This window comes from Melopsittacus undulatus, chromosome 6 (genome assembly GCF_012275295.1).
Source record: "Melopsittacus undulatus isolate bMelUnd1 chromosome 6, bMelUnd1.mat.Z, whole genome shotgun sequence".
Taxonomy (NCBI): domain Eukaryota; kingdom Metazoa; phylum Chordata; class Aves; order Psittaciformes; family Psittaculidae; genus Melopsittacus; species Melopsittacus undulatus.
The window spans coordinates 72,353,226-72,380,990 of NC_047532.1; the positions used below are offsets into that span (position 1 = coordinate 72,353,226).

Consider the following 27,765-nt stretch of genomic DNA (forward strand, 5'->3'; position numbering starts at 1 on the left):
GGGGGGTGACATTATCTTTTTTTGTCACATGGAATTGCAAGTTTTCTCTGCTCATCTGATGATGTACAGAATTATATAGCTTAGGGTCTTCTAAAAACTATTTCATGTTTGTCGGTAAAAGTGATAACTTTCTCCAAGTTGGCAGAATTCTTTGTTCTTAAACTAAAAAGGTACAAGATAGTTTTTTGGCCTTAACCTGGCACTGCTCCTTTCAGTCTTACTGGGTTTTTAACCCTTGATTGCTGAAAGAGTATAGAGGAGTATGAGAGCTGCTTTGCTGGTAAGGATGAGTGAATATCACTAATATAATTAATTACACTAAAGTTCTAAATTAAATGAGTGAAAACAGTGTTCATTTCAGGTAGTCTTTTTATATTTGGGAAGGATAGCATGCTTTAGGAGTTAAGAAGTCTTAATATTTGTGATGCTATTCAAATATGGACAGCAAATAGTTGCCAGCCAAAAAGCATGAGAAATTGCTTAAATGTGTTTCAAATTGTGCTGGATGAAAATTATTTCAACTTTTATCTACTATAATAGGAAATAAGATGAATATTTCCAAAGTTTAAAGGTTTTCAAAGATCTGCCTCAATAAAATCAAGTTAAACTGTTCTTAATGTTGTCTTTAAGAAAGCTGTACTGTAAATCCATTGTGCAGCATCATTTTGTTGTCATGCAAGTTTTCATCTGTGGTCTGTAGGACTGACACTAGTTCATGCAGGTAACTAACAATATAATGAATTGAGAAATATTCCTGTAAAAAAAAAATAGTCAAATATACCTGACTAAAATCCTTCTCAATCTGTTGTGATCTTTGCAAGCTAACAGAAGTGCATAGAGTAGCTTGTCCAAATAATAAGCTGGTCTTTTGCTCAGTTACTGAATTCACCTTTCTCTGAAATTTGGATCTGTGGTGAAAATAAGACTTCTATGACGTTGTAGTTGACTGGGGATTTGTACAGTTACAGAAAACAGCTAATTATTAGAGTCAGTTTGTTGCTATATATTGGATTTGTATTGGAAGAAATAGTTCTTTACCCAGCTTCTCAAAAAAGGTGCCTGAACAAGAAGACCAAATTGCAGGAAAAACCTTTGTTTTAAACTGAAAGTCAGTTTTAGATTTGGATATGAAAATTCTGTAGGTTTTGCTTTGGTTGATGAATTTTAAATACATTAAATACAGCATTGCTCACACTTGGTGGCCAGGGGAGTGTTTTCGGTTCTGTGTGTCCTGCACGTGGGGAGTAATCAGATTTACATACAGACTTTCACCACCACTTGGTGGCAGTACCTGGCTTCAAAAGGACTTGTTTCTGAGCATATGAAGTGACTGATCCTGTACAACTATAGGTTAAGGGGGAGTAGATTTGTTGTAAAATTTCTAAAAGTTAGTGATGTGTTGTAGAAATCAGAATACTTTTTATTTAACTTACTGGAAGGATTTGTGTTTATAAGTCTCTATGGAAAACCAAGCTATCGTGCCTAATATGTAATTTAAGCCTATTTCTTGAGTTAATACTATTCTCAAGTGATGTATTTAATATTCCCCACTTGAATTATTCTAGCATTTACTTCTAGCATTTTACTTTGATTGAGTAGTGTACTTAAAGTAATTTTAGAACATAAAATTTGCTTCATGGTAGTGTTCTTCATAAGGATGTGTTTTGCAGTTAAACAGAGGACTACCAGAGCTTTTTTTGCCTTCTGAAATGTTCTCTGCATTTTCACTTTTTCATTTAATATAAGTTTTAGGAAAAGATTCCCCAGAAGATTTTTCTGTCAAGAAAGCTGCTAAAAGTTTGTGCTGTTACTCACAGTTGTTGCCTCTTGGTTGTGCCAATTCAGCAGCGTGTGGGTCCCAGGTTTTTTAACTGGGTAATGAAATAGTTGAAAGTGTCAAGAAGGAACCTGGGGGAGTGGAGGAAGGCAGGAATACTTTAAATTGGCTTTGCTGCAAAGAAAATCATGATTCCAGTGTATAGCACAGTAATTTGACAGCATTTGGCTCCATGTTGAGACTACTTGCACTTTCTTTAAACCAGAATCTTGCAATGACAGCAAGTCTTTCATTTTAGTATTATCCCCCATGTAAGGACTGTATGAGCCTGGAAGAATGCACTGAACATGTGCTGTTTGTGAAACATGTCTCTCACTGTGACTGAAGCTACAGCAGAGCATTGCTGGTAGGAGTGGGTTCTGTGAGGAGGAAGTATTACTGTCTTGCCTGAAAAGACGATGCTGAGAATCCAGCATCCTTGAGCCCCCCTAAGATGTGACATGTCAAGAAGGCATCTAAATAAATTGTGGCATAGAAGAATGATGCATCCTGTGGAAAGTCCTGACTTGGAAAACACATGTATTTACGTTTGAGTGTGATAATATTACTTACTGGTAATATTATTTTATGTAGTGAGACAGCTCTGAAAAACAGCAGCACTGGAAGAGGGAGAAGATTGAGGGGCATCAAGCTATAGTTTTGCTGTGAATGTGTTATATATAAGCTGGGATAGAGAGAATGTGCTTCTGTTATATGCTTAATTATTTTTGTGTCATTTTCTTAAGCTGAATGATAAATCAGAAGTTGGTGGTTGAAAACTTTAAAAAAATAAAAATACTTTTGTAGCTATATTGCTGGTATTTGAAATGAAAGGAAAAAGTGGATAGTCTGAGCATACTCAGAATGTAGTGACAGGATCTTTTGAGGTCCCTTCCAACCCTTGGGATTCTGTGATTCTGTGACAAGGGGTAATGGGTTGAAACTTAAACAAGGGAGGTTTAGATTGGACCTAAGGAAGAAATTCTTTACTGTAAGGGTGGTGAGGCACTGGAATGGGTTGCCCAGGGAGGTTGTGAATGCTCCATCCCTGGCAGTGTTCAAGGCCAGGTTGGACAAAGCCTTGGGTGACATGGTTTAGTGTGAGGTGTCCCTGCCCATGGCAGGGGAGTTGGAACTAGATGATCTTAAGGTCCTTTCCAACCCTAACTATTCTATGATTCTATATGGAGCAATCTGAAGAGGAGTAACGCAAGCAGGTGTTAGGATTCTTTGTGTTAAAGTGTACTAAAACAGAATCAGAGAATAGTTGAGGTGGGAAAGAACCTATGGAGATCTTGTCCAGTCCCCTGCCTTAAATGGGTGACCTAGAGCAGTTTAGAATCATAGAATCGATTTCATCAGGTCCCATGGACTTGTGTACATTCAGGTTCTTAAGATGGTCTCAAACCACATCCTCTCGTACAGTGGGCCCAAGGTCTAGGTTTTCACCGTCCCTGCGTCCGCCTTCCAAGACTTGGGTGGTGCAGTCAGAGCCTTTGCTAGTGAAGACCGAGGCAAAGAAGTCATTCAGAACCTCAGCCTTCACCAAATGCTGTGTAGCCAGTTCTCCCAAAAGCTGCTGGAGAGGGCCTGTGTTGTCCCTAGTCTGTTTTTTAGCCCCTACATACTTATAAAACGGTCCCTAGCCAGGTTTAACTCTAACTGGGCCTTAGCTTTCCTAACCTGGTCCCTAGCTTCCTGGACAACATCCCTGTATTCATCCCAGGCCACCTGTCCTTGCTTCCACCTTTTATAAGCCTCTTTCTTCCTTTGAATTTTTCTCAGCAGCTCCTTATCCATCCAAGGAGGTCTCCTGGCCCTCCTGCTGCACTTTCTTCTAGTTGGGATGTAACACTCCTGACTTGTAGCAGGTGATCCTTGAATATTAACCAAGAGTCTTGGCCCCCCCTGCCCTCTAGGGCTATATCCCATGGAACCTTGCTAAGCAGGTTCCTGCAGAGTCCAAAGTCTGCTCTCTTGCAGTCCAGGGCAGTGAGCTTGCTGTATGCTCTTCTCACTGTCCCGAGGACCTCAAATTCAACCATCTCGTGATCGCTGCATCCAAGGCTGCCCTGGAGCGTCACATTTCCAACAAGCCCTTCACCTGTGGGTGAGCACAAGGTCAAGCACAACACCTCTCCTTGTCGGTTCCTCTATTACTTGCAGAAGGAGGACCATGTCCAGGACCATGTCTGGACAGCTTCTGAATGTCTCAAAGGACAGAGGCTCTACAACCTCTCTGAGTGACATGTGCCAGTCACTGTCACAGTAAAAAAGTTTTCCTTGCTTTCAGATGGAAACTCAGGTATCTCAGTTTGCACCCATTACTTCTTGTCCTGTCACTGCACACCACTGGAAAGAGTCTAACTCTGTCTTTTGGTACCTCCTCAACCCAACCTATTCTGTGATGCTGTGTTAATGAGATCATACTGAGCCTTGTCTTCTCCAGGCTGAAGAGTCTGAACTCAGTCAACCTCCCCTGATCTGAGATGCTCAAGTCTCCTAATTGTCTTACTGGTCCTTTTCTGGACTCTGTCCAATAGCTTCCATATTTCACTTGGACTGGGCAGCCCAGAGCTGGTCACATGACTCCAGATGTGGCTTTACCAGTGCTGAGTAAAGAGGAAGGCTCACCTCCCTCAGTGTGGTGGCAGCACTTCTCACAGGATATTATTGGCCTCCTGTGCATGTTGCTGGCTTGTGTCCAGCTTGCTGTCCAACAGAACCTCCAGATACTTCTCTGCAGTGCTGCTTGCTAGCATGTACTGGTGCATGGAGTTATTCCTGGTATAGGACTTCATACTTTCCTTTGTTGAACCTCATGAGGTTTCTGTCAGCCCATTTCTCCAGCCTGTTGAGGTCCATCTGAATGGCAGCACAGACCAATCAGGCGCTCCACTCAGTCTTGTGTCATCAGCAGACTTGCTCAGAGTACCTTCTACCATGACATGCACGTCATTAATGAAGATACTGAACAGTGTTGGACCAGTACTGACCCCAGTTTATAGCTTCAGTTGCTAGCCACCAGCTATACTTTGTACTGCTGATCACAACCCTTAATTTTTTGGCAGCCAGATAAAAAACTGTCTCACAATAAGGATTTTTCTTTATAGACTGTAATGAGGACAATCCTTGTTTTGTAGTTCTGGTGGTTGATAAACTAAACTACTTGTATCATGTCTGGATAAAAGCAATTTTTAGTACCATACTTGGGACTTAAGACGTTTGGCTGAAAAACACAGGTAATGGTGAAAGGGATGAAAAGTTTTTTCTCAAACATTTAGCTTCTTTAGAGAGAAAAATTATGTGAGCATGTGAGATTGACATAAATCATCTCTGCATGTAAAAGTGCATTCTGGGGGAGAAATAGTGTGTCTTATCACAGAGCATTAAATCTGTATTTTTTACGTTTCCATATCTCTTACTGGAATGCTGCGAAGTCATGTGTGTCTGCGTTGAGGAAAACTCAGTATTAGACTAGTTCTCATCGTTAGTAGAAACTAATGGCACTGCAAGTCAAGCTAGATCACACTACTAGAAATCCAAACTAGACAAAGGGCTGCAGGAATGTGGAGATTTAAGTACCAGACTTTCCTCTATGAACAGGGTTCTGGAGTGCTGAAGGGAGTTATGGAAACCTGTGAATTGCTAAACAATGTGTGACTGTTCTTCAGTTACCAGATTCAAAGTCATGCTTCTTTTGTACTGGGTAGGCATCTTTTAGAAATTACTTAACTCACATTGAAAAGTCTCTGCTAATGAAACCACCATAAACTGCTGTGTTAGCACTTCCAAGAGTATTTTTTTAAAGTAATACATCTGATTCTTTTGACACTTAAATTGTACTGTAATTTATTCTATTGATTGCAGTATTGAATTTTAGCATGATGCACCCCGTTGTGACAAACTGGTTTATTTTCCCAAGCAAATAAATATTAGAGAAATAAGATTAAGAATGGTCGGTGGCAGTAATGGGATTCTCTCCTGTAATTTCATTCTTTATTTCTCATACTGCTTCCTTTCACATGTGAGTTGTTAAAGTATCACTTTCAACATTTTAGACCAGAAGTAAAGTTTCTGAAATTTAAGGGAAGTTTATTTTGTTTCCTTAGTACCAGATACACAGCTTTTGAAGGTAAATGAACTTTGAGAAGAAGTGTGTTTCAGATCTGTTCCTGAATATAACCTTCCTGAAAAGACAAGGGTGCTTGTGTGTAGTGACTCATCTGTAACTCAGAGTTTCTTTCTCTTCAGTTGATTTCTTTTACATAGCTGAGACAAGTCAGGGAATCTTTCAAGGGTATAGCAAAATGTTAGACTGAGGATGGCAATAACTTTGTGTTTCTTTATTTAGGAATAATGTAACTTCTCAGTGTGGCATCAGTAATTTTTTTGGTGCTTTAAACATATGAGAGTCTTGATTAGCTATGAGAATTTCCAGTTTATGTTTTCATGTAAACAGCTGTGGATGTGAATTGAAGATAATTCAGTTCAGTGGAACTCCTCAGACTGTAGTTACATTAATAACCATATGCTTGTATGGAAAGTAGGTGTGGGACGGCAGTAGTCATGGTGTTGTCCGTATTAAGCTGTCTCTTTACTACAGAGGTTTTCATGAAACCTCAGAAGTGTTGAGGTGAATTTGTAGGTTTCAAAGCTAAGTAAGGCAGTCTGCAAATAGTGTCTCTGATGTGCAGAAGGGAGTGTATTTTCAACACCTCAATTTGCAGGCACAAATAGAAGCTGGAGGAAGGCACAGTGGTCACTGACTCCGCTAGCTTTCAGGTTTTATGGTTGTATTTCCATCTGAAGCGTGGATCTGGATAGTTTTTGAAAAGAGAGAAAGTGGAAAATAAGTAATAGATATTGTTCTAATGATCAAAGGATTGTGATTTTATTGATTTTGGGTATTCGTATGGCCAGATAACACCCAAAACTAAGGTAGTGTGAGCTGTGTGCATTACTGTATGGAAGAGGCAAAAATATTTTGCAGCTGTGTTTTAAATAACTTGGTTTTCTTGTTTGGTTTTCTCAAGATGTGGCTGGTTTATGCTAATACACTACTGGTTCCTCTATTACCTTCATTTTCCAAAGGTTTTTAAACATTTCAGCTTTGAAGTAAGCTGCATGATTGATGTTTGCCATCATGAAGTTGCTAAAGAATAGACTGTGTAATGGGGCAAAATGGAAGAAGATGCCTCTCTAGTCCTGTGCCGTGATGTGCTTAAGCTTTAGGCATCTGCTTGATGCCTAAAAATCTGTGACTTTGATTCCATCACCTTTAATATATGTCATTTGAGAAAGCTTTATTACAGGAATGCTTGTGGATAAAATTATAGATTTTGTTGGTTTTCTCTAACTACATAACAAAGTCTTGGAAAAAAAAATCTAAATGGGAGCAGTACAAATGTGAAACACATTTCCTGATTCCTAAATATTTGAATAATCCCTTGAGTGTCCTGGTCATTCACCTATCTGCTTAAAGAACTTGATTTATGAGGAGTTACTTAGCAAAAGATAAGTATATTTTTGCCTTCATGACAGCAGTGCTGAAAGACTGTATTTCTTAATTATTTTAACTAGATTGGTTAAATTAAATCCATTTAGGAGATGGCTTCTGAATTTTTGTCCTACTTAATACTTGCTCTTTTAACTAATTTGCATGTTTTTATGAATTTAATGAGAACCCTGATACCAAAACACATAAAAGCTCTTCATGCTTTTCACAAACTCAATCAACTTCTTGTGTTAATTTTTCAGCTCCAGTATGCTTTCAAATCTGTTCTAAATCCTTGTAAAATAAGGCAAGCTTTTTTTGGCAACAGAAACTGACAGTTGTCTAACTACAACTCCTTGTAGGCAACAGTGTACCACTGGAATGTAAACTTTAATGAACTAGTATTACATGAAAGCAATACTCTTAATTTGGTGTGTGACCCTGTTACGTAGCAAATGTTGACACTTTCAAATAAGAACTTGGAGATGCTGTAATCCTACTGATAATAAATACGGTTAATAATGTACATAGAACAATGGAATTAAGTACATTTCTATCAAAAAGAATTCTTAATGAACAGAAAGTGGACAGCATAGATCTGATGACAGGAAGGTTGCATCTAATCTAAATTACTGAGTGACCCAGGAAGCTTGCTCAGAGGAATTGCCGAATAATTATGTTAATATGCAATTATCACCTCATTTCTGCTGTAGTAACCTCAAGATGTGGTGTAGTAAGGGTGTTATAGCAAGTGCTGATAGTTTGCAAAAATACTGATGTTCAAGATTTTTGAGACAATAAGATCAGCTTAAGGCATTTAAATTCTGATCTGTCAGTTTGAAGATAGATCTGACCTTACACTTTTTTGATGCTTAGACTATCTGGTCACAGGCAGTCATATCTGCAGAATTCATTATGATTTTAAAAACTGATAATTTTTTGAAGAAAACCAATATTAAATATTATGTAAATTTAAAAGTACTTAATTAAATGGGGTGGAATGTGTCTTGGCTGAATAATTGTTTTCTGTTTTTAATATGAAATCATTTCTGTGTAATAAAGTGTATCATGTAAACCAGGAATAATGCTGTTAACTGCACTATCTAGGTTTACCTGACATAAGTGAATTGAATTTGGCCTGGCCTTTTAGATAAAGTGTGTTTCAAAGATATGAACCTGGGATTGTGTATGCTTGTGTTGGCTTTCTAAGCCATTACCACTTTTACACTTCACATGTCTTAGGTATATAGCACAAAAGTGCCTAAATAACTGTATGATGTTTGCCCTGGTGGAGGATATAATAAACACTATTGACAGCAAATTCAAAGTTTGATCTCAATGTTTAGTTTTTCAAATACACTAAGGAAGGATTAATTACTGTGTTAGGTAGTGTTTCCGTTTGGGTGTTGTACTTTGTCAGTGATATGAGTTAGATCATAATGTTTCCCCCAGAATTACAGGATTATACAAAATATTTTCTTATATGTATTTAGTTACACTATCATTGTTCCTGCATGAATTTCTACACATGGAATAGATAAAGTAAATGAAGTATTGCGTCTTGGCTCGGTGTCATCATAAGACTAAATTACTGTCATTTTATGTGCTTTCATTAGTACCACACTGTTAAAACTGTTTTCTTCTTGTTGTCATGCACGTAAAACAGTGAATTTTACCACCCTGATACCTGGAAAAGTATGACAATTAGTAGAAAATTAATAAAATGTTAGTGATATTATTGATACAGTAAGCATTTCAGGCTTCATTCAAAGATTGAAATCTTGTAGGAACAGCTGATTACCAGAGAAGACTTCTAATCAGATCCATATGGAATAGTTCACAATTGCCATAAATACACAGTATAGAAACGAGTCTCATACAAGATTGTACAGTGTAATGTTTTAGATACTGCTCATGATAACTCAGAAGAGAGTCTCAGTTTAAAGGTGATCATATGGTGCCCCAGCCACCATTTTAATTGAAGTTTTAGCACTAATATTTAGCATCAGTATGGTTTTGTATGAAGAGCAACATGGTTTTGTCTTCATCACATAAACCTGTGAGAAGTTTTTAGGAGCCATTTTGATAATGAGGATTGCAGTCTCCAAGCAGGCATGATATTCTCAGTTTGCCTCCCTGCTGTTCAGGGGATACTAGTGAACTTGCTTTAAATGGGAAGCGTCTGTTCTTCCTCTGAACCCCTCACACCAGAACAGATGGGTGGAACTTGGAACATGGAAGGTTTTACCTCAGAGGTGGTAACAGTGAAGCCACTCATTAACACTGAATTTACCACTTCGTTAGCAACATTGCTTCCTGTTGGGAAAAGCTAATACAGGCTCTCAGATTGACTGAGCATATATTTGTCTACCTGTGCAGTAACAGAACAAGGGAAACACACATCTTTCAGGCAAAACTGGCTTACTAAATTTCTTCTAAATTTTCTGTGACCATGTTTATACTTTGCTGCCTGAAACTGTGTGAAGCTCACTCAGTTCAGCTGTAAAATTGATGGAGCTGTTGTGCATCCTTGGAGATTTCACTTCTTTTGACTTATGCATTACTGATTCTTAGTGCACGTTTGCACTGCCCATTTTTAACTTGTGTATGTGATGTAAAGACTCCTGCTGAGTGGTGCATTATCACCATTTTAGGGTGATAGCTTTGAATGTGATCTTATTGGAAGTCTTTATTGTGGTGGAAAATGACCCATCTCAATATTTTATCTTCAGAATAGTAAATAAGTTGTATTACATTTAGGCTTGGGTTTTACAAAAGTAAAGGAGGTTAAAGCATTTGTTTTGTCCTTTTACCAGTTGTGAACAAAGCAAGTACAATAACAGAATTGCCATGAGGCCATAGCTAGGTTTGAATTGCGCGAATAGCTGTCATAATGTTGAATTTAAAAACTAATACAAATGCTGGATTTATTTTAGAGTGTGACGTATAAAGTGGTGTCGTTTAACCAGGTTGTTTTCTCTCCTTAGGAAAAAATAATGTCAAGAGTGATTATCCTTAATTTCGATGAAGGACCATTGCAGGGAGCCATGGATATTACTTGTGAGTTGTAACATCTTAATTCGGAGAGTCTAGGTAATGACTCCTTTTAACTGAAATCTACTAAAAATGTTAATTAGTAACTGAAACTAAGTATGTGATGGCAGGAATCAAGTCCCCCAGAAGATCAAAGCAAGTAGTACTCTTTAAGGGTAAAATATGTGATTTCTGTAAAATATGGATGTTTCTGGCTCCTGGATGGATGTTTTAATGCCTTATACTTACTGTGTTCTAAGGTTCTATATAAGAGGTAAATGCCAGGCGAAAACTGAAGCTCACGCTTCATTTTGTTATATACTGATTTTCATGTGTAGGCAGTTCTTTTGTGCTCACTAAGCATTGGGTAGATGCTTTTGTGTATGAATGTAAGTCACTTGTAGAAAACACGTACACAAGGTCTCCTAGAGGCAATTAATATGTAGTAGTTCTCAGTATTAATGGATGGTGTTATTGTCATGCTCTAGATTCAACATTTTTTCTGGTAGGTAAATCCTAATCAAATAATTCTAATTGGGGGGGGTGTGGAAAGGAAGTGCTCCACCTTTGAAAATGTGCTGGTTTATTTGATTATAATTTAAAATGGACTTATAAGCAGGATTTGACTTATTTTAAAGCAAGAAGAGCCCTTTCGTAAGAAGGGAATAAGAAGACATTTGATTTCTTCAGTGAGTTTGATCCTTTGCTATGTCTCTATCAGTAATCAGGTGTTCAAAGTCAGCTTAGCTTTCTGTTTTAATACCAAAGCAAGCACTTCCTCAGGCTTATGTATAGCATCAGGTCAGTTGTATACAAGCACTGTGAAAAAAAGTGCTACTTTGAGATACTTAGAGATTATTTTAGTTTCGTAGGTGCTAAAGGGAAGTATGTTTAAAAAGCAAACAAACAAGCAAGCAAAACACTAAAGTAGGTATCTGAGTAGCCCTTACTCCTAACTTGCTTTGCTTCTAGAACTAAACTAAACTCTGTTTATGTTAATGTATATGTAGAATATATTTGCACAAGTCTTTGACAGTCTCATTTCCCCCATCTTGCTTGCATGTAGGTGTTTTTGAACTGGGGTACCGGGCAGTCGCTAGTTTGCTGTATGGTTATTAATACAATATATGTATATGTAATTTTTATAATTGCAGTGTTGATTTATTTTAAACATCTTGAATATCCTAAATGAAAAAATACATTTCTAACAAGTTCAAAACATATTTTTAGATTGCAGTGTAAAGAAGGCTGTCAATTAAAATTACCAGTATTCATTTCTGTGATTGCCTGATTCTGTTCTTGTTTGGTTTTTAGTGTAAATGTACTTAATGGACAGACCAGCAATATGGATGACTTAGAGATAAATACTGAAGTCACTGGTGCTAAAGAAGAAGAAGAAATCCTCTGTGATGATAATTTCATATCTGAGGAAGAAGGTGGTATTCTTAAACCACAGGAGAGCGACACGTCATTTCAGAACAATACGTTGACTCTGCCTGAGGAGCTGTCAAGGGACGGATCTGAAAAAGCCTTAAGTGGAGGCCAGGCTTCTCTATTTATACACACTGGTGCTCCTACTGTTTCTAACGAAAACTTTATCTTATCTAGAGGAACTGCTGTTAATGGACCAGTTTCACACTCCACCTCAGCTAAGACTTCCATTATGAATAAAGGTAGTGTTTCATTAACCACTGGACAGTCTGTAGGTCATCACACAGATTCCTGCTCAACTTTGACAGTGGTTCATGATCTTCAGCTGCCTGCAAAGAATACAACACAGAAATCAAATCAGCACCAAGTTTTATTTTTGTTACCTGATGTAGCACATGCTAAGAACCTGACTCATTCCATTAAAAATCTACCTACCTCTGCTTCAATTGGTTGTGATTCACAGAAATCAGTAGGAAATAGTGTAGATAGCACTTTAGTAGGCCAAGTAGAAGTTTGTGAGGATGATAAAAATTTACTAGTAAAAGATGATTGTGTCGATACATTAACAGGCATTTCCTCAGGTACAGGTGGTTTCAGATCGGGATGTGATCCCAGCTGGGATCCACAAAAAGAGTTTATCCAGTTTCTGATGACAAATGAAGACACAATAGAGAAGTCTCCCATTCACTGTAAAATGGGCTTAGAAAAAAAACGGAAAAGGAAAATGGATGTTAGTAAAATAACACGCTATACTGAGGACTGTTTTGGTGATACCAGTTGTATTCCTAGTAAATCAAAACTGTTAAATGTTGACTTCTTAGAGCAGAACGAGGAGCTACAAATGGTAGAACCACAAAAATACTCATTGAGTAAAGTAAAGCCTGAATCCCCAGATGAAGAGCTGGATGCTGTTGATGCTATCCAGCAGCTCATTTACAGTCCTACTAGTAACTGTGCAGAAGATGCTTCTCCTGTTCACACTAGCACTTTTCTTACCAATACTTTACAAAATAAATGTGAACAGGATGAATCTGAATCACCATCCACTTTCAGTACTGATGAACCATCCTTTTATCCCTGTACGAAGTGCAATGTGAATTTTAGGGAGAAGAAACATCTGCATAGGCATATGATGTACCATTTAGATGGGAACAGTCATTTCCGTCATCTCAATGTCCCCAGGCCCTACGCATGTAGGGAATGTGGAAGGACATTTCGAGACCGCAATTCACTTCTTAAACATATGATAATTCACCAGGAAAGAAGGCAGAAACTGATGGAAGAAATCCGTGAGCTGAAAGAACTTCAGGATGAGGGTAGGAGCGCACGGTTACAGTGCCCACAGTGTGTATTTGGTACCAATTGTCCCAAAACGTTTGTGCAGCATGCAAAGACCCATGAAAAAGATAAAAGATACTATTGCTGTGAGGAATGCAATTTCATGGCTGTGACAGAAAATGAACTGGAATGCCATCGAGGGATTGCTCATGGAGCAGTAGTCAAATGTTCTATTATCGGTAGCGACATGTCCCAGAGGAAAACACAGAAAAAGGCGTCCTTGAAAGATCCCTATTTAGGATCCTCAAAAAAGTCATCAACGTATATATGTAAGATGTGTCCTTTTTCTACGTCAACTAGAAGCATTTTAAAAAAACACATGGAATATTTGCACCCAGCGTCATGCATTGATCCCTTTGGTAGCCATCTTAGACTAGACAAAAGAAAAGGCAGCATCATAGAAGAATCTTTAGATTTCAGTAGCAGAACAAAACAGTTGAGCAAACAATCTTCTACTTTTCCAAAGAACTCTGTTTTAAAACAGGATGTGAAAAGATCATTTGGCTCTGCTTCACAGTCCGGTAACTTCGCAAAACTTCACAAGAGGCCCTACAGGATACAGAAGGCTCGGAAAAGCGTTTCACAGACTTCTGTAAGTGTGCGCAATCTAAATTCCACAAACAAGACCTTTTTGATTAGAAATAGCATTGACCAGAAACCTAAGTATTTTCATCAAGCAGCAAAGCAGAAAGCTAGTGTCAAAGCACATGGTAATAATTTGTATAGGCACAAATACGAAAACTACAGGATGTTTAAAAAATCTAGTGGCTCTTATCCTTTGCACTTAAAAAAGGAAGAGTCCAACTCTGTCAGTTCTTTACATTTATTTTCCTCATCAAGTAGTCCCCATAATAATTATTTTGACATGGATTCAAATAATCTTGATTGCAAAAGGGCAGAAGGCTGTAAAGCTCATAGGCGTGTAGCTGTAAAAAGAGTGGTTAAAGAATCCAAGAGGGAAGGCTCTGTTACAGGAGATGATTTGGATTGCTATCCAGATTTTCTGCATAAAATGACTGTTGTTGTTTTACAGAAACTTAACTCTGCTGAAAAAAAAGACAGCTATGAAACGGAGGATGAAAGTTCATGGGATAATGTTGAACTATGTGATTACACTACACAGTCTGTGGAGGATGAATCTTACAGTGATATTAATCAGGAACATGTAAACCTATTCCCCATATTCAAAGGTAAAATGGAAGATCATGAAGCTGGTGATAAATCTTCACTTAGTTATGAGCAGAATGATGGCTATTATTTTGAGTATTATGAAGATGCTGAGGGTAGTAACTTCCTGCATGATTTGCATGATCCTCAGAATTTAGAAAACGTAGGATCAGCATTACCAAAGCATAATTCAGTTTTCCATTGGACTGATTTGTCGCTTGAAAAGAAGTCCTGCCCATACTGTCCAGCAACCTTTGAAACAGGTGTTGGATTGTCCAATCATGTCAGAGGACATCTTCACAGAGCTGGACTAAGCTATGAAGCCCGTCATGTTGTTTCACCAGAACAGATAGCCACAAGTGACAAAATGCAGCATTTTAAAAGAACTGGAACAGGAACTCCTGTTAAACGTGTTAGAAAAGGTAAGTTTGGGGGAGTTCTGTGTTTTATTTCAGTTTTTAATTTGGGTTTACAGTAAAGGGGACAAAGGGATTTCTTGAGCACAAAGCAAGACTTGCTTTATCTTGTTGTAAAGCCCCTTGTCATTGTGATTTGCTGTTGTGATGTTTCACTGCCTATAGTTATCAAAAAACATTATTATTGTTTCCTTTGTAGCGATTGAGAAGTCTGAAACTTCCTCTGAGCATACGTGTCAGCTCTGTGGAGGCTGGTTTGATACCAAAATTGGATTGTCTAATCATGTGCGAGGACACCTGAAGAGGCTTGGCAAAACCAAGTGGGATGCGCACAAGTCTCCAATCTGTGTTCTGAATGAGATGATGCAGAATGAAGAGAAGTATGAAAAAATCCTAAAGGCTTTGAACAGTCGCCGCATTATTCCCAGACCGTTTGTTGCTCAGAAATTTGCATCAAATGATGACTTTTTATCTCAGAATGTTATACCTCTTGAAGCATACCATAATGGCCTAAAGACTGAAGATACATCTGTGTCTGCGTCAGAGGAAGAAGGGCTGAGTTTCCTAAATGAATGTGATGAAACAAAAGCTGTACTACATAATGAAAAAAAAAATCAGTCACTTACACTGATAGAACTCCTGAAAAACAAGAGGTTAGGAGAAGAGAGGAATCCTGATATTTCTCCTCAAAAGATTCATAATCAAACTGCAAGAAAGAGGTTTGTTCAGAAATGTGTTCTTCCATTAAATGAAGACAGTCCATTGATGTATCAGCCACAAAAAATGGACTTGACTATGCAGTCAGGTAAGAAGATGTTTCTAGCCATCTTGACAACATTTCCAAACAATCTGTTAATTCCTAGAGAATGTACAAGTGCACAGAGTATTTTATTTGGGATTCTGTTCATTCTTATTTTATTTCCAGAGGACACTGACTGTGAGCAGTAGCACAGCAGATTATTCTGACATGGTTTTACTAAAGTGAAAAATAACCCTCAGCAGTGCTGAGGGGGTTTTGTATGGAACAAAGTTCCTGTTCTGCATGTGGCTGGGCATACAAACTCAAAGTGGACATAAAATGAGCCTCAATAAGGAACGAGACACATCCTCCAATACCAAGTTGAAGTGTCCATGCATATTTGGTAGACTTAACAGTTCTGAAATGTTTGGGCTTCTAACCCTGTTTCTGGCATTAAAACAGCTGGTTTGGGAGCTACTTCACTGAAGTCTTTCAGGTTTGTGCAAAGCAACATCTGCTCAAACTAACAGAACTGTTGGTACTGTTATAAACACATAATACTGCAAAATGGTGAATCACTGTCAACTAATTCTGATGGTTTTAGGCAAATGTACTCTTACAACATAGGTTAATTCTTGTTTGTTTCAGTTGCGGCTGCTATGAGAAACTGATGCTTGCTTAGGGACTGTCTGTCCTGAGTGAAGACTGTGCTGGTTTCTAATGCACAACCCCTGATGCATAAGAACCTAGATTGCCCCTCCACTGAGAATTGTGCTAATGAAACAATTCTGTAGTCAACTTCCTTGATACTCGGTATACTAATAGAGCAGGTTTTTAGAGTGATATTTTTAATCTACTTGGCATAGTAGACATTCTGGTCTTGGGGAATTCTTACAGCATCCTTTTTAACATGTACGTAGAGCTTGCATTTACCCGTTTCTTGTTTGGACACCTCCTTATAGTGCTGCAGGAATCTTTAGATTGAGGAGCAGGATCTTATTTTTATACCCCTGATTATTTTTTGTTCTGTTGGTTTTCTTGTTGCTACCCAGTGCAGGTTAGTAAAACTGGCAGTGCCTAGTACTTTTTCACCTGTATTCTTGTCTTCCCTTAAACATATAAACACAACAACAATCTGACATGCTTAGAAGTTCTTCTAGGGGACTGCAGAAGTGTGGCAGTCAGTTTCTTAACAAAGGTGGCTTTCTAAAATGACATAGTAAAGGTGGAACAGAATAACATCTCTTGTCTTCTGGACATCCGTGGTTGTCCTTTAAGACAGGAAATTGCTTAATAAAGGAAGTGTATCTTTGACAGGCTTAATGATTTGAAAAACAATGCTAAAGGAATAGCTTGCCAAACCTGACACTGTGTATTGCTTTCTGTTTTAATATTTACTGCTGAATACTAGCTAGTTCCTGTTTGGTTGTGATGAACAACCAGGTAAAAATAAACACGTGCTTGTATAGTACTAACAGTTATGAATGGGGCCCTGTAGTTATCTCTGGCTGAGGTAACAGAATTTGACAACTAATGCACTGCGCCAGTTGAGTTAATACGAAAATACTTAACATCAAGTTGAAATTCTTCTGTTTTTCCTTAAAAAAAGGCAAATATTTCTAATTCTGGTTTTAGTTTGTACAAAGGTTTTTACCAGCCAAATATTCCTCTTCTGTAACTTGCCTGAAAAAACACATGTCTTCTGTGGGCTGCTGGAGAATAGCATTCTTTCTTTCCTGCAAACACAGGGTTTCCAGCTGAGTAGTTTTAGCTTTTTCTATTTATTCTTCTAATAATTTATTGGTAGAGAACTTGAAATGTTAGTTGACCAATGCAATGTATCTTTGGTAAAACAAAGCGAGAAACATTACCGTGAAGGTGAGCAGGGGTTAAGCTGTAATGGTTTCTTGGTTTCTTTGTCTGGTAAGTGAGGAGTTCAGTATTGTTTCACTGCATTCCTGTGATAAATAGCATGTTACTCTGTTGATCATTTATTTAGCACAAAGATTTTAGCAAAAAACTTCAAATCATTACCTTTCATTATTGATGGTGCAGCTAAAGTAATGAACAGAAAATGCACTGAACAAATTGTTCTGTCTTAACAGCTGTTCAGTGCTGTGTTTTACCACCTTTTCCTCCAAGCCTTCAACAGCAGCCTAATCTAGTGTTGAGCCCTTCAGTCTTGTGGGTAAAACACTTTTAATTACTGCCTTGTCAATGAGACTGCTTAAATTCCCTTTATGAGAAATGTTGCAAGCTCTGAAATTTCTCATAAGAATTGTGCTGTTCAAATTGCAGGATTGTATTTTGGGACTAGAGCTTCATAATGTGGAGATCTGTAGGAACATGATAGTAGGTGTTAACTGCAGAGTAGCCTACTGGGCTTAAAGTTGCCTCCTTTCTGTTCTTTTTCAAATAACATGGTTTGGCTTAAAGCACTACATGGAAAACTAATAACAGTTAACTTGGATCCTTCTAATATACTAAACAATTGCGTCAATGCAGTGAATATATTTTAAACCATCTGTATTGCAGAACATCTTTTACAACGCTTTGAGAATTTCATTTTTTGAAGAGAGAACTGGATTATAGTTTTCTTTTGAATGATAGGTATGCCTGTGAAGCTTAGAACGTGTGTGCATTGCAATACGACGTTTACAAGTGCTGTTAGCCTGTCCAACCACTTACGCGCTTATGCACGAAAGAAGAGTGCTGGACTTTTGACTGGGACAGGTATGTTTTGTTACAGATGTAAAAGCAAGTCTGTCTATGATACATTTTCCTCATCAGACTGGACAAAAGCATATGTTAATTCAGAATTATTTTGAAGCTTCTACTGGTAAACAGTTGATTTGCCATAAAACTTCAGCAACTTGTAAGCAAAGGTATGTTGCTGTTGTCCACTCTCATGCCTGATTTTCATTCTTATTCATTTCTTTTGGATCCAGCACTTAAGGTACGTAAGCAAAACTGAGAGATGGTTGCTTAAATTCATTCTCCTACAATATCACAACTTCCAAACCAGCCTTCTAATGAAGTGTTTAAAAGTACCTCACTGATGAGAGGGGGGGAATTAAAAACCAACCCCACAACAAACCAACAAGCAATTTTTACAATCTAGCACATGAAATTACTAAAATACTGTTGTTCAGAGAAGAAAATCAAGTAATTTTACAGTTTGTGTTTTTCTGGCAACATACTGTATGTAGCTGGTTTTATTTCTTGTTTGACTCACAACCCCAAAATTACCTGGTCTGACGTGAAGTGAGTGCAGTACAGCATTTGGCACTGCTATTAATGGTTTTTATTAAAAACCACTTCACTTTGAAATTGCTTGAATACTGCATATTTTGCCTGATTTCCAGAGGCCTGCAGTTTGGTTGGCTGTGTAGGCAGTTTCTGAGTTCAGTTGGATTATTGCTCAGATCAGTGAGACTTTGTATGATCAATAGCAAATTGTGGAGCAGAGGTGGAATACAGAGAGGAAGATTTGGAGGCAAGAAATCAGGGATATTCAGTAATTAAGAAGGGCAACCATAAGTTTTCTGTGTCAACAGGCACAGATTTTAACTGCAGATGTAATTCATTATGCTAAGAATGACAAATAAAATGAGTTTGGGGCTTTCTCTGCAGAAAGGTAAAAGAAATACAGACAGGGCCTGTGGCTGCCAGGTCTTATGTTACATCAAGTTAATGATATAGTGTAATAGATTTAGAAGAAAGTCAGCAGATGCAGTAATATCCACTGTGTTGGAGTATATGCCTTTAGTTAGTGATTCTGAAAGTTTTCATATTTAGTCAGTAGAAAGATGATGATAGTGGACATCATTTACCACTGCTGTGATTTAATATTATCCCTGTGGTAAGTTACTTTGCTTATATACCTACTGGTGACATACTTTCCAATAGCTGCATGTTGAAATCTTCAGTGGAGGACACACTGTGCCACACAGGATAATACACAGAAACTGGATCCTGAGCGAGCTCCTTGTGACTCAGCTTCCCTTTTGCTAAATGGGAAAAGTGAAGGAAGCTTGTTAAGGTGCTTTCATGGATATTTGTTTTATTTAAGAAATGTATTTTTCTAGCAAAGTAGTAGCATAGTCATTGGAGCAGTGGCCACTTTCTTTAAAAGAACTAAGAGAAAACTCCTGAGGCTTGTATCATTGGACCTAGAAGTTTGTTAGAAGCAAAATGAGGTTAGAAACAAAGCTGAAAAAAAGAAGTTAGAAACAAGACTTTAAAACAACCCAAATCTTTTGATTGCAGAAGCTGGAGCTGATAAATAAATGTGGATAAACTTGGAGATAAATAGCCTGTATCATGTGGTTAAAGGCCTGTCACTGAAGCCAGTGACTTAGGCTTAAGCTCTAGCTATAACTTCATGCAACCAATGTTAACTTAGTCATTACTATTAAAACTACTATAACTCTGCAAAGTTTGTAAGCTTTGCTTGTTGACTTTTCATTTGAGCGAGCTCAATGCAAGGCTCATAGACCAGAAAAATAAGCTTTTAAAAATGGTTTTATTTGATATTCCACTTTATATTATAAACTTTAGTGAAGGTAGATGTTTTAATGCAACATTTCACTAGCACACACTACTTTTAAACTTTGCTATGAGTGTTGCTCTTGGGGAATCTCAGGGTTTTTTTATTAAAAGTTTATTTGAGTTGAGAACAAGATGTCTTTGGTTTGGCTTCAGCCTGAAACCTATATGGAGGCAATGAGGATATGTTCATACAGAAGGCTCCTTCTGCTTTCACAAAGCCTTTGTTATATCTTCTAAAGTAAACATAAATACCAAAAAGAGAAATCATGTTGGTTGAATAGTTATCTCAGTTTCTTGCTGTAGGTCAGTAATTGTGTGCAAACATGAACTGCAGTTCTGTTAACTGGCAGTTGTTACAGAAGCTGTCTAGGCACTAGTGTTTAGTAACAGAAGTGCAGTGATCTCTGCACATCACCAAAGGGAGACCTTTCCCAGCACTACATTAGCTAACGTACTAGTCTTCTGCTCAGTTTTGCAGTTTGTCTGCATATGGTTTCGATGTTGCCTATTACACTGCTTTCCTAGCAGATGCTCTGATTCTTCAGTCAGTAATCGGATCACATTTAGTTGGGGGGGGTGTCTTTTTACTCCAAATACAACTTGACAGTTTTAGCGATACAATACACATAGTTAAGCATAACGGAAGATCTTAAGAATGGACTCAAGAAAAAATCCCAGATGTGCAATTTTCTAGGCTGTTGGCGTTTCCTACGTTAGTGTTTATTAAACTTAATTTGCCTACTAATGCCTGTAGTTACGCAGTATGGATCCACTTTATAGCAAATCCTTATCTAGGTCCATTTGGATAGTTACCTGTGTATCTGCTTGCATCATGGTCTTCAGATATCTTCAGATGAGTGGAACATGAATTTGTTGTTGTTGTTATGCGGTCCAATTTTGAACAACATAATTATTAAATCGCTCGTCTTTAGTAGATGACAGTCTTGTATACCCGTTTCGATTAAGAGCAGCACATCAGTGTTTCTCAAAGGATGTGGCAGATTTGCCTCTTTCTTCTGATTAGAGCACTGGCAGACTTTATGCAAGATTTTTACAGTGCATCTCACTCTTCTTGGTACGGTTGTATATCCAGGCTTCCTTTTCTTCTCTCTAGGCCTCTGTGGCCCCTTCCCCTTCTCCCTTGAGTCTTTTGATACTCTCTTGCACCCTGGCTTTTTACATCTTCTCTTTGCTGGCTATTTTCACATTCTCAAGTCTCTTCTTTCCAGCTGTTGTCTTCTGGGAATCACCATTCTTTCCTTCAGTCTTTGCTTCCGTAGATGGAGACTGCTTTTCCAGAAGTTTGGGAGAGGACAACAGAATATGAAGCGAGGAATTTGGCCTTTGAGCCAATAGTATGACTGAGGTAGCAGTTCATGCAGCCGTTATGCTTCCAGATAATTTCTAATACTGCTTTGTCAGAAGTGTAGCTTTGGAAAGTTGACCGTGGAAGCATATGCAACTACAGCAGAGATCTGAGGTCCACTGGCTTTGCATGTCTGTATTCTGTGCTGCTCCACTTACAACTGATTAACTAGCACAATAAGCTGATTTTTAGTACCCCATAAAATCCTTCAGGTAGTAAATTACTGGAGGGGTTTTTCAAATACATTTTACTGTGCAGTATTGATGATAATAGATTGCAACTGATTGATAATTCATTATTCATTTACTTTTTAATTGGCAATGTTTTTAAATGGTTAATTGATCCATTTATGTGTGCAGTTATTCTGCTTGTGTTAGCTTACATATGCTGTGGCAAAAGTAATGAAGTCTGGATAAAGACCCAGCTTCAGTCTTCCTGAAATGAGAAATGTTCCGTGTTGGGGGACATCAAGAAGTGGAGCATGATTCTGTGCAATTTAGCATAGATGCCCTTCAATTGTGAACTACAAACCAAATATTACGACATGAAGGACCCATAATTGTGACTTTCCTAGTTCATGTTGTCTTAGGCATGCTCATTTAAGCCTCCCATCTCCATCTGCTTGTAGTCTTTATTGATAAGCAGCCACAGAGTTAAAGAAGGGGTTTATGTGCAATCTTTTTACTTGGCGTGTGGTTTTTTTTTTGAGCAGGTTTGATGAAGTGGTATAATTGGTTGTTTACAAATAGTTTTTGGAATAGCAACTAGGAAACACTGGGCAGCCAAGCTTGAAGGAAGGAGACTGGATACTTCTTCCAAAAAGAAACCTTTATGGAGAATGAGGAGAGTTTAGGAGCTCTGATAGCCACAAAGTAGGCATTAATGGTAGGTCATTCCTGTGTCTCTCTGGCAATTTGCTGCAATTTCCATGCTGCTTACTAGAATGGAATATCCTTGGGCTCTTCCTGAAAGTGATAAAAACATATTTTCTGAGAAGGTCATGCTTTGTTTTACAGTAAAGGATTGGAAGAACAGTAACTTTTTGGTCAGAACATGGCTTTCTTACAGGTGAGGCAATAGCGTGACATACTTGATGCTTGCTTGTAAGCGTCGTATCAACAGAGTACTTAAATGTGTGCATGTGACTTCACTTGTTACTCACTGGATAGACAGTGGATGTATGTGACAGTTACTGGTACATGTCTCTGGTAACTGGTGTTGGAATTACATTTTTCAATCAGCTTTACCCAGCTGTTACTTTTTCTTCACTTAATTTCCTGCTTCATGGGAGTAACTTCAAAATGTACTTGCACTGCTTCGTGCCCCCTAAGAAGTGAAGGAATACGTTCACTAGATATAAAAGAAAAAGGGAACAAAAAATAATCCTGCAGAACACAGGTTTAGTATTCTTAGTACTTGCTGTCTTTTGGTAACAGCTTCTTGCTCAGGCAAAGTCTACTTACAGTCTTACGGAAGTTACTGGGAGAGTGCATTGAGTGATCTGAATGTTTTTTTCTTGATATCTTTTACAGTGACATTTTCTGTCCTTTGTTTTTGTGATTGCTTTATCTGGAGCTTCAGTCCTAAATGGCTCAGAGAAGATGCCCATTCTTTTGTTTTCCTTGTTTTCTCATTGTTCTTGGAAAAGGTACCTTTCAAGGAAGTTGAAACTACCTCTCAAACAATATGGTAGTTCTGTTTGCGTCACTGTCTGTTTGCTTACACAGTACCTTTACAGGGTTTTTTTCTTAGAATATTACATACATACAAATCCATTACGTTTCAGGAGCTCTGTTGCAGAAGACCAATTCAGGTTTAGCAAGAAAGTGAAAGCTCCGTGGAATGCTTGGGGTGTATGTGAGCAGAATCTAATTTCTTGATGGGAATTAATGTCTTATATTTGCCAGTGTGAAGGAAATAAGCTAGTTCTTGTTTCAAATGCATGGAGGCTGCTGTAGAAAGAGCCTGCTGTCTACTACCCTTCTTTTTTACTCATATCAGCTGACATCAGCTAACTGACATCAGATGCAACTATGGATGTGTTTGCATTCAGATACTGACTTCTGTTCCCTCCTTCCCACAGTGTTCTGAAAAAAATGAGCAGTAATGGCAAAGCTCTTGCTGTAATAACTGCTTCAGACATGTTGCCCCTCCTGCAAGTATTTCACTTCTGAGAATGGGTATCTGGGTTTCAGTATTTTATGTGCTTACATGTCTGGTAGTGTTGTTACTGATGTTGCAGTATGTCAAGTATTTATACTACTTGGTAGTTCCTATAGCCTGAAAGTTAGTTGGATTTTTTTCTTCCTAATTATATAAAGAATAAGCTTTTGATGAGAGCATAAAACATTAAGAACCTATTGCTTGTTCACTTTTCCAGAAGTTATCTTGGCCGTTTCTATTTCTCTCTCTCCCCTGCCACCTCAGGTTACTGCCTTTATATCCAGACTTTCATTGTTGCTATCAGAAAATATGCCATTGAGCCTCATCTTCCTAATGATGGCTTAACCCAGGCTCTGAAGGAAGTCTCTTCAGGTTGATATCTGACTTCTACTTGATTAGTTCTCTGGTACCTTCAAACCTCAGAAATTCATTCTGAGTTTTCTAGGTAATATAGAAATCTTCAGATCTGGATATGAAACTGGGAAATACCGAGAGTATCTACAAGTTAGCAGTTTGGCTACAGGGTAAAAGCTTGAGGGGTGTTCATTTGGGGGACATAACAAATGCAGGATGTGTGTTCTTTAAATCAGCATGTTTTGCCTCACCAGATGATGTCTTATGCTTCAGAATACTGAGGTTTATTCTTCTGTTTTGTATTACAGGGATCAAAACTTAGACAAGTGTAGCAATTACTTGATTTTTCTTTTACTGTTAAGATGCTCTAGTAGCATAGCATTTTGCCTTTGTGGTATCAAGAATACCACTTGTTACTGTCTTTCAGGTTTCTCTGGAGTTTCAGTGTCAGTGTCTTAAAGTAGAGTTAGATTTACTTCTCAGTTCAAGCAGTCCCAAACATCTTGATTTTTTCTTGACATTTATCAGCTCTTTCCATCATAACAATATTAATTCCCTCATCCCCTAACTTTGGCTGCTGCTTAAAGTAAAACTTAGCTTTTGTTACAGATTTCCATCGCATGTTTATGGGAGGTACAGACCTCAATGCTAACTGAACACAGTGGCTGTGTGTTTCGTGTTCACACACATTAATTTCATACATAGTTTCAAGTGCTTAGACTGAATTTCAAAAGTGTCTTTGCCATCCCTGTTGATTGTCCCACTGTGAAGGATTAGCACATAATTCTTACAAGATGCATTCAAATTCAGACAGGAGTGAGGGAAGCTTCATTTGAAACTTAAAATAATGAACTTTTGCTTTATGTTGAAAACAAATAGCAGGTGGTTTATTCAAACTAGAAATTCTTGATTGTATTAGCTGAAAGCTGCAACTTTATGAAGTTGTAGCTGGTTGAAAATGAGTGGTCTTACAATGGTCCTTGAAACACAAAACAAGTTCCAAGATTCTGTCAGCATTTTATGCATGAAAGGGAATTACCAATGGTGCTTTGCTTCTGTTGCATTCTCTAATAGGGTAGTAGGTGCTTGCTGATACTAAAACAACAGTTTAATGTCAAATGTCAAATTACCTAGTCTTCTAAAGAGCAAGCACTATGCTAAGCTAAAAAATCTTCATGTATTTTGCCAGTAAATTTCTTAGAGCACACTCTAATTGTTTTCAATTTACATTATAATTAAATGTAGAATAACAAGGAGGTAAATGTCTTTTCGCTACTGCTATAGGGGATGCTTACTAAATATCTGGTTACTAAATATCTGGTTAACCCTTATTGAAGTATCACTTTCACATACGGAAATTTCTCTTCCTAGCTTTAGACTGTAAGCAAAAGAAGTCAAGATCAAGATCTGGAAGCAAGAAAAAAATGCTGCCATTACCTCATAGTGCTGATGAAGTTTACATACTCAGATGCAGGTACATAGGATTATTTTATTGAATGAATAAAATAATCTTTAGAGCTCACTAAGTTAGTCATAAGAAAATTTAAGATTATATCCTGTAAATGTGTTTGTATTAAATTGGATAATAAGGGAGGGGGGAAAGTCACATATTTTAATTAACTTAAGCAAGAGGACTTGAATCAATCATACTCAGGCATTAGGTTGCCAGCTGTTTCTCTAGCTAAAATCTTATTGGTCATGTCTGAGTAATATTCGGTCCTTCAAAAGAAACCTTATGTAAGGACAGACTGTTATTGCTAGTGTTAAAAATGTAAGAGTGTAAGCTGTATAAACTGCAGGGGTTTGTGCTCAGAGTTACTGTAAATGAACTCAATTACTAATGTTTTCAGCTAAAACACACAGAAACAAGCCTCAAGAAAATTAAGACTTTCCACTTAAATGTCTTGTCTTTATAGTTTTTCAGTAGAGCTAGATATATCTTGATGGAATAATTTTAATGTCTGCATAGGTTTTGTGGTCTGGTCTTTCGAGGACCTTTGTCTGTTCAAGAAGACTGGATAAAGCACTTGCAGCGACACATTGTCAACGCAAATCTTCCACGGACTGGAGCTGGCATGGTTGAAGTCACATCACTACTTAAAAAGCCTGCTTCAATTACTGAAACTTCGTTTTCTTTACTGATGGCAGAAGCAGCATCATAGAACAAGGAAACATTTTAAATTTTAATTGGATGTAAATTTGAAATACTTTGTCATTTTTTTAAATAAATTGCTACACTAAATTATGTTTATAAATGCTAAAGACAGAAAAATAGAGGAAGTGGATTACAGTAACATCAAAAGAAATTGAATACTTAACAGTTACAGTAAGTAGTCTTTATATTTTATATAGGGTGGAAGATGTGTTTTTAAGGTTTATTATGTTTTTGTCGGTTACTGTGTTCACTATCAATACAAGACCATTACATGTACGACAGCCATTTTTAAATTGTTGCACATGGGTACTTAAAAGACAGATTTTAATAAAACACAGAATCCATGTTCTCTTTAGTGTTACCCAAATCAAGGCTCTGTTTATTCCAAAAAAGAATTACATAGTAAAATAAGATATTATTATATTTTGTTTGTATGTATGTAGTGTTTTGTATAATACCAAGAACTGCTAATACAATTTACTCAACTTAGGGCATTAAATATCATGTACTTCATAGCTCAAGAGACTGTTTCATTCAAATAGGGCAATTAGTACTATTCTATCTAGGTGTGTAAGTGTTTTTTTTAAATCACATGAGGCTTTTTGTACTAAAAAAGTGGAGGGAAACTTGTTTAAACAAATTTCTAAGAGAAATATGTACATAATACTGGAAATTTGTGGTAAGGAAATATTCTTTACTTCAGTTGCATTTCTCACTGACAATAAAGTGGTGCATCCATGCTACCTCCTACTTGTCAACAAAGATGGTATTTACCCTTATGTTTTTGTAACATACTAGATTCAGTCCAACTTTCTTTATTACAACGCATTTTTTTTTGTTAACAAGTTTGTTTCTTTATGATGATTTACTTAAAGTCTGACTCGCTTACAGAAGTTTGCCTCTCTACTATTTTATTTAACACTGTAGAAATGTACTAATAAGCATTGCTCACTACACGGTTAGAGTAGACTTTTCATTTATAATTCTGTTTAAAAGATTGATCATTTTAGAGAATTCGAACACAGGTTGAAATGTTTCTACATATGAAGAGAATGTTTACAACTTAAAATTTAGAGCTTGTTTTGGATGTGATTATATGTATGAAAACTGTAACACTATGCTCATGCTAAGGACCTACTTACAGAATTACTGAAATAAATGTGCTGTGAGGATGGAAATATGGTGCAGGTGTCTTGGTCATGATAAATTGTGTTTGTTCATTTAAACTGTCTTCAGAACATGATTTTTGTTCAAATTAGATTCCTCTACAAATCAATTTTGTATGCAAGTAACATTTCATTTTACTCATATAGGGTAACAGATACTGTAGTTAAGCCAAGGATATGCATTGATATTTTCTTTATATGTAAATAAAGCTAAAAGCAGTTAAAACAAGAGGAGTATTTTGGTAGAGTATATACATACCTCACTGCCAGTGAAATTGCTTTCCTATGGTATATCTCCTTACCAGAAAAATCTCTAAATAAAAAGGTTTAAAGAAAATCTAAATGTCTATAATGTGAAGCATTTATTTGCATTGTGTGAATTAAGTTTGTGAAATTGATTTGTCTTGCTTGAGATTAGAATCTTCTCATTATCTTAAATGAAAATACATTTACTTGCAATAAACTGACTTGTTCACAGACACATTACATTGGATTGGTGGAAAATGTGAAGGGAAATGTCTGTCTTCCTGTATGTGCACAGCTCAGAGTTAACAGACAAGGCTTGTGAATGTT

General features: G+C 37.4%; 1 protein-coding gene across 6 annotated transcripts in view; it reads left to right on the plus strand.

Annotated features, from left to right (window-relative positions):
- The window catches only part of ZNF644 (zinc finger protein 644), a 77,418-nt gene extending 49,879 nt beyond the window's left edge, over positions 1 to 27,539 (plus strand). For 3 of the 6 annotated variants that reach the window (XM_031053517.2, XM_031053515.2, XM_031053516.2), the window contains exons 3-7: positions 10,301 to 10,406; positions 11,661 to 14,704; positions 14,898 to 15,503; positions 25,243 to 25,345; positions 25,841 to 27,539. In XM_031053517.2, coding sequence (XP_030909377.2) covers positions 11,692 to 14,704; positions 14,898 to 15,503; positions 25,243 to 25,345; positions 25,841 to 26,033 — 3,915 coding nt within the window. In that variant the 5' untranslated portion in view covers positions 10,301 to 10,406; positions 11,661 to 11,691 and the 3' untranslated portion in view covers positions 26,034 to 27,539. Of the gene's footprint in view, positions 1 to 10,300; positions 10,407 to 11,660; positions 14,705 to 14,897; positions 15,504 to 18,047; positions 18,171 to 25,242; positions 25,346 to 25,840 lie in introns of those variants that run through there. The other 3 variants (XM_031053519.2, XM_013130226.3, XM_031053518.2) reach the window with 3 other exon arrangements.
- Positions 27,540 to 27,765: the final 226 nt, after the last annotated feature.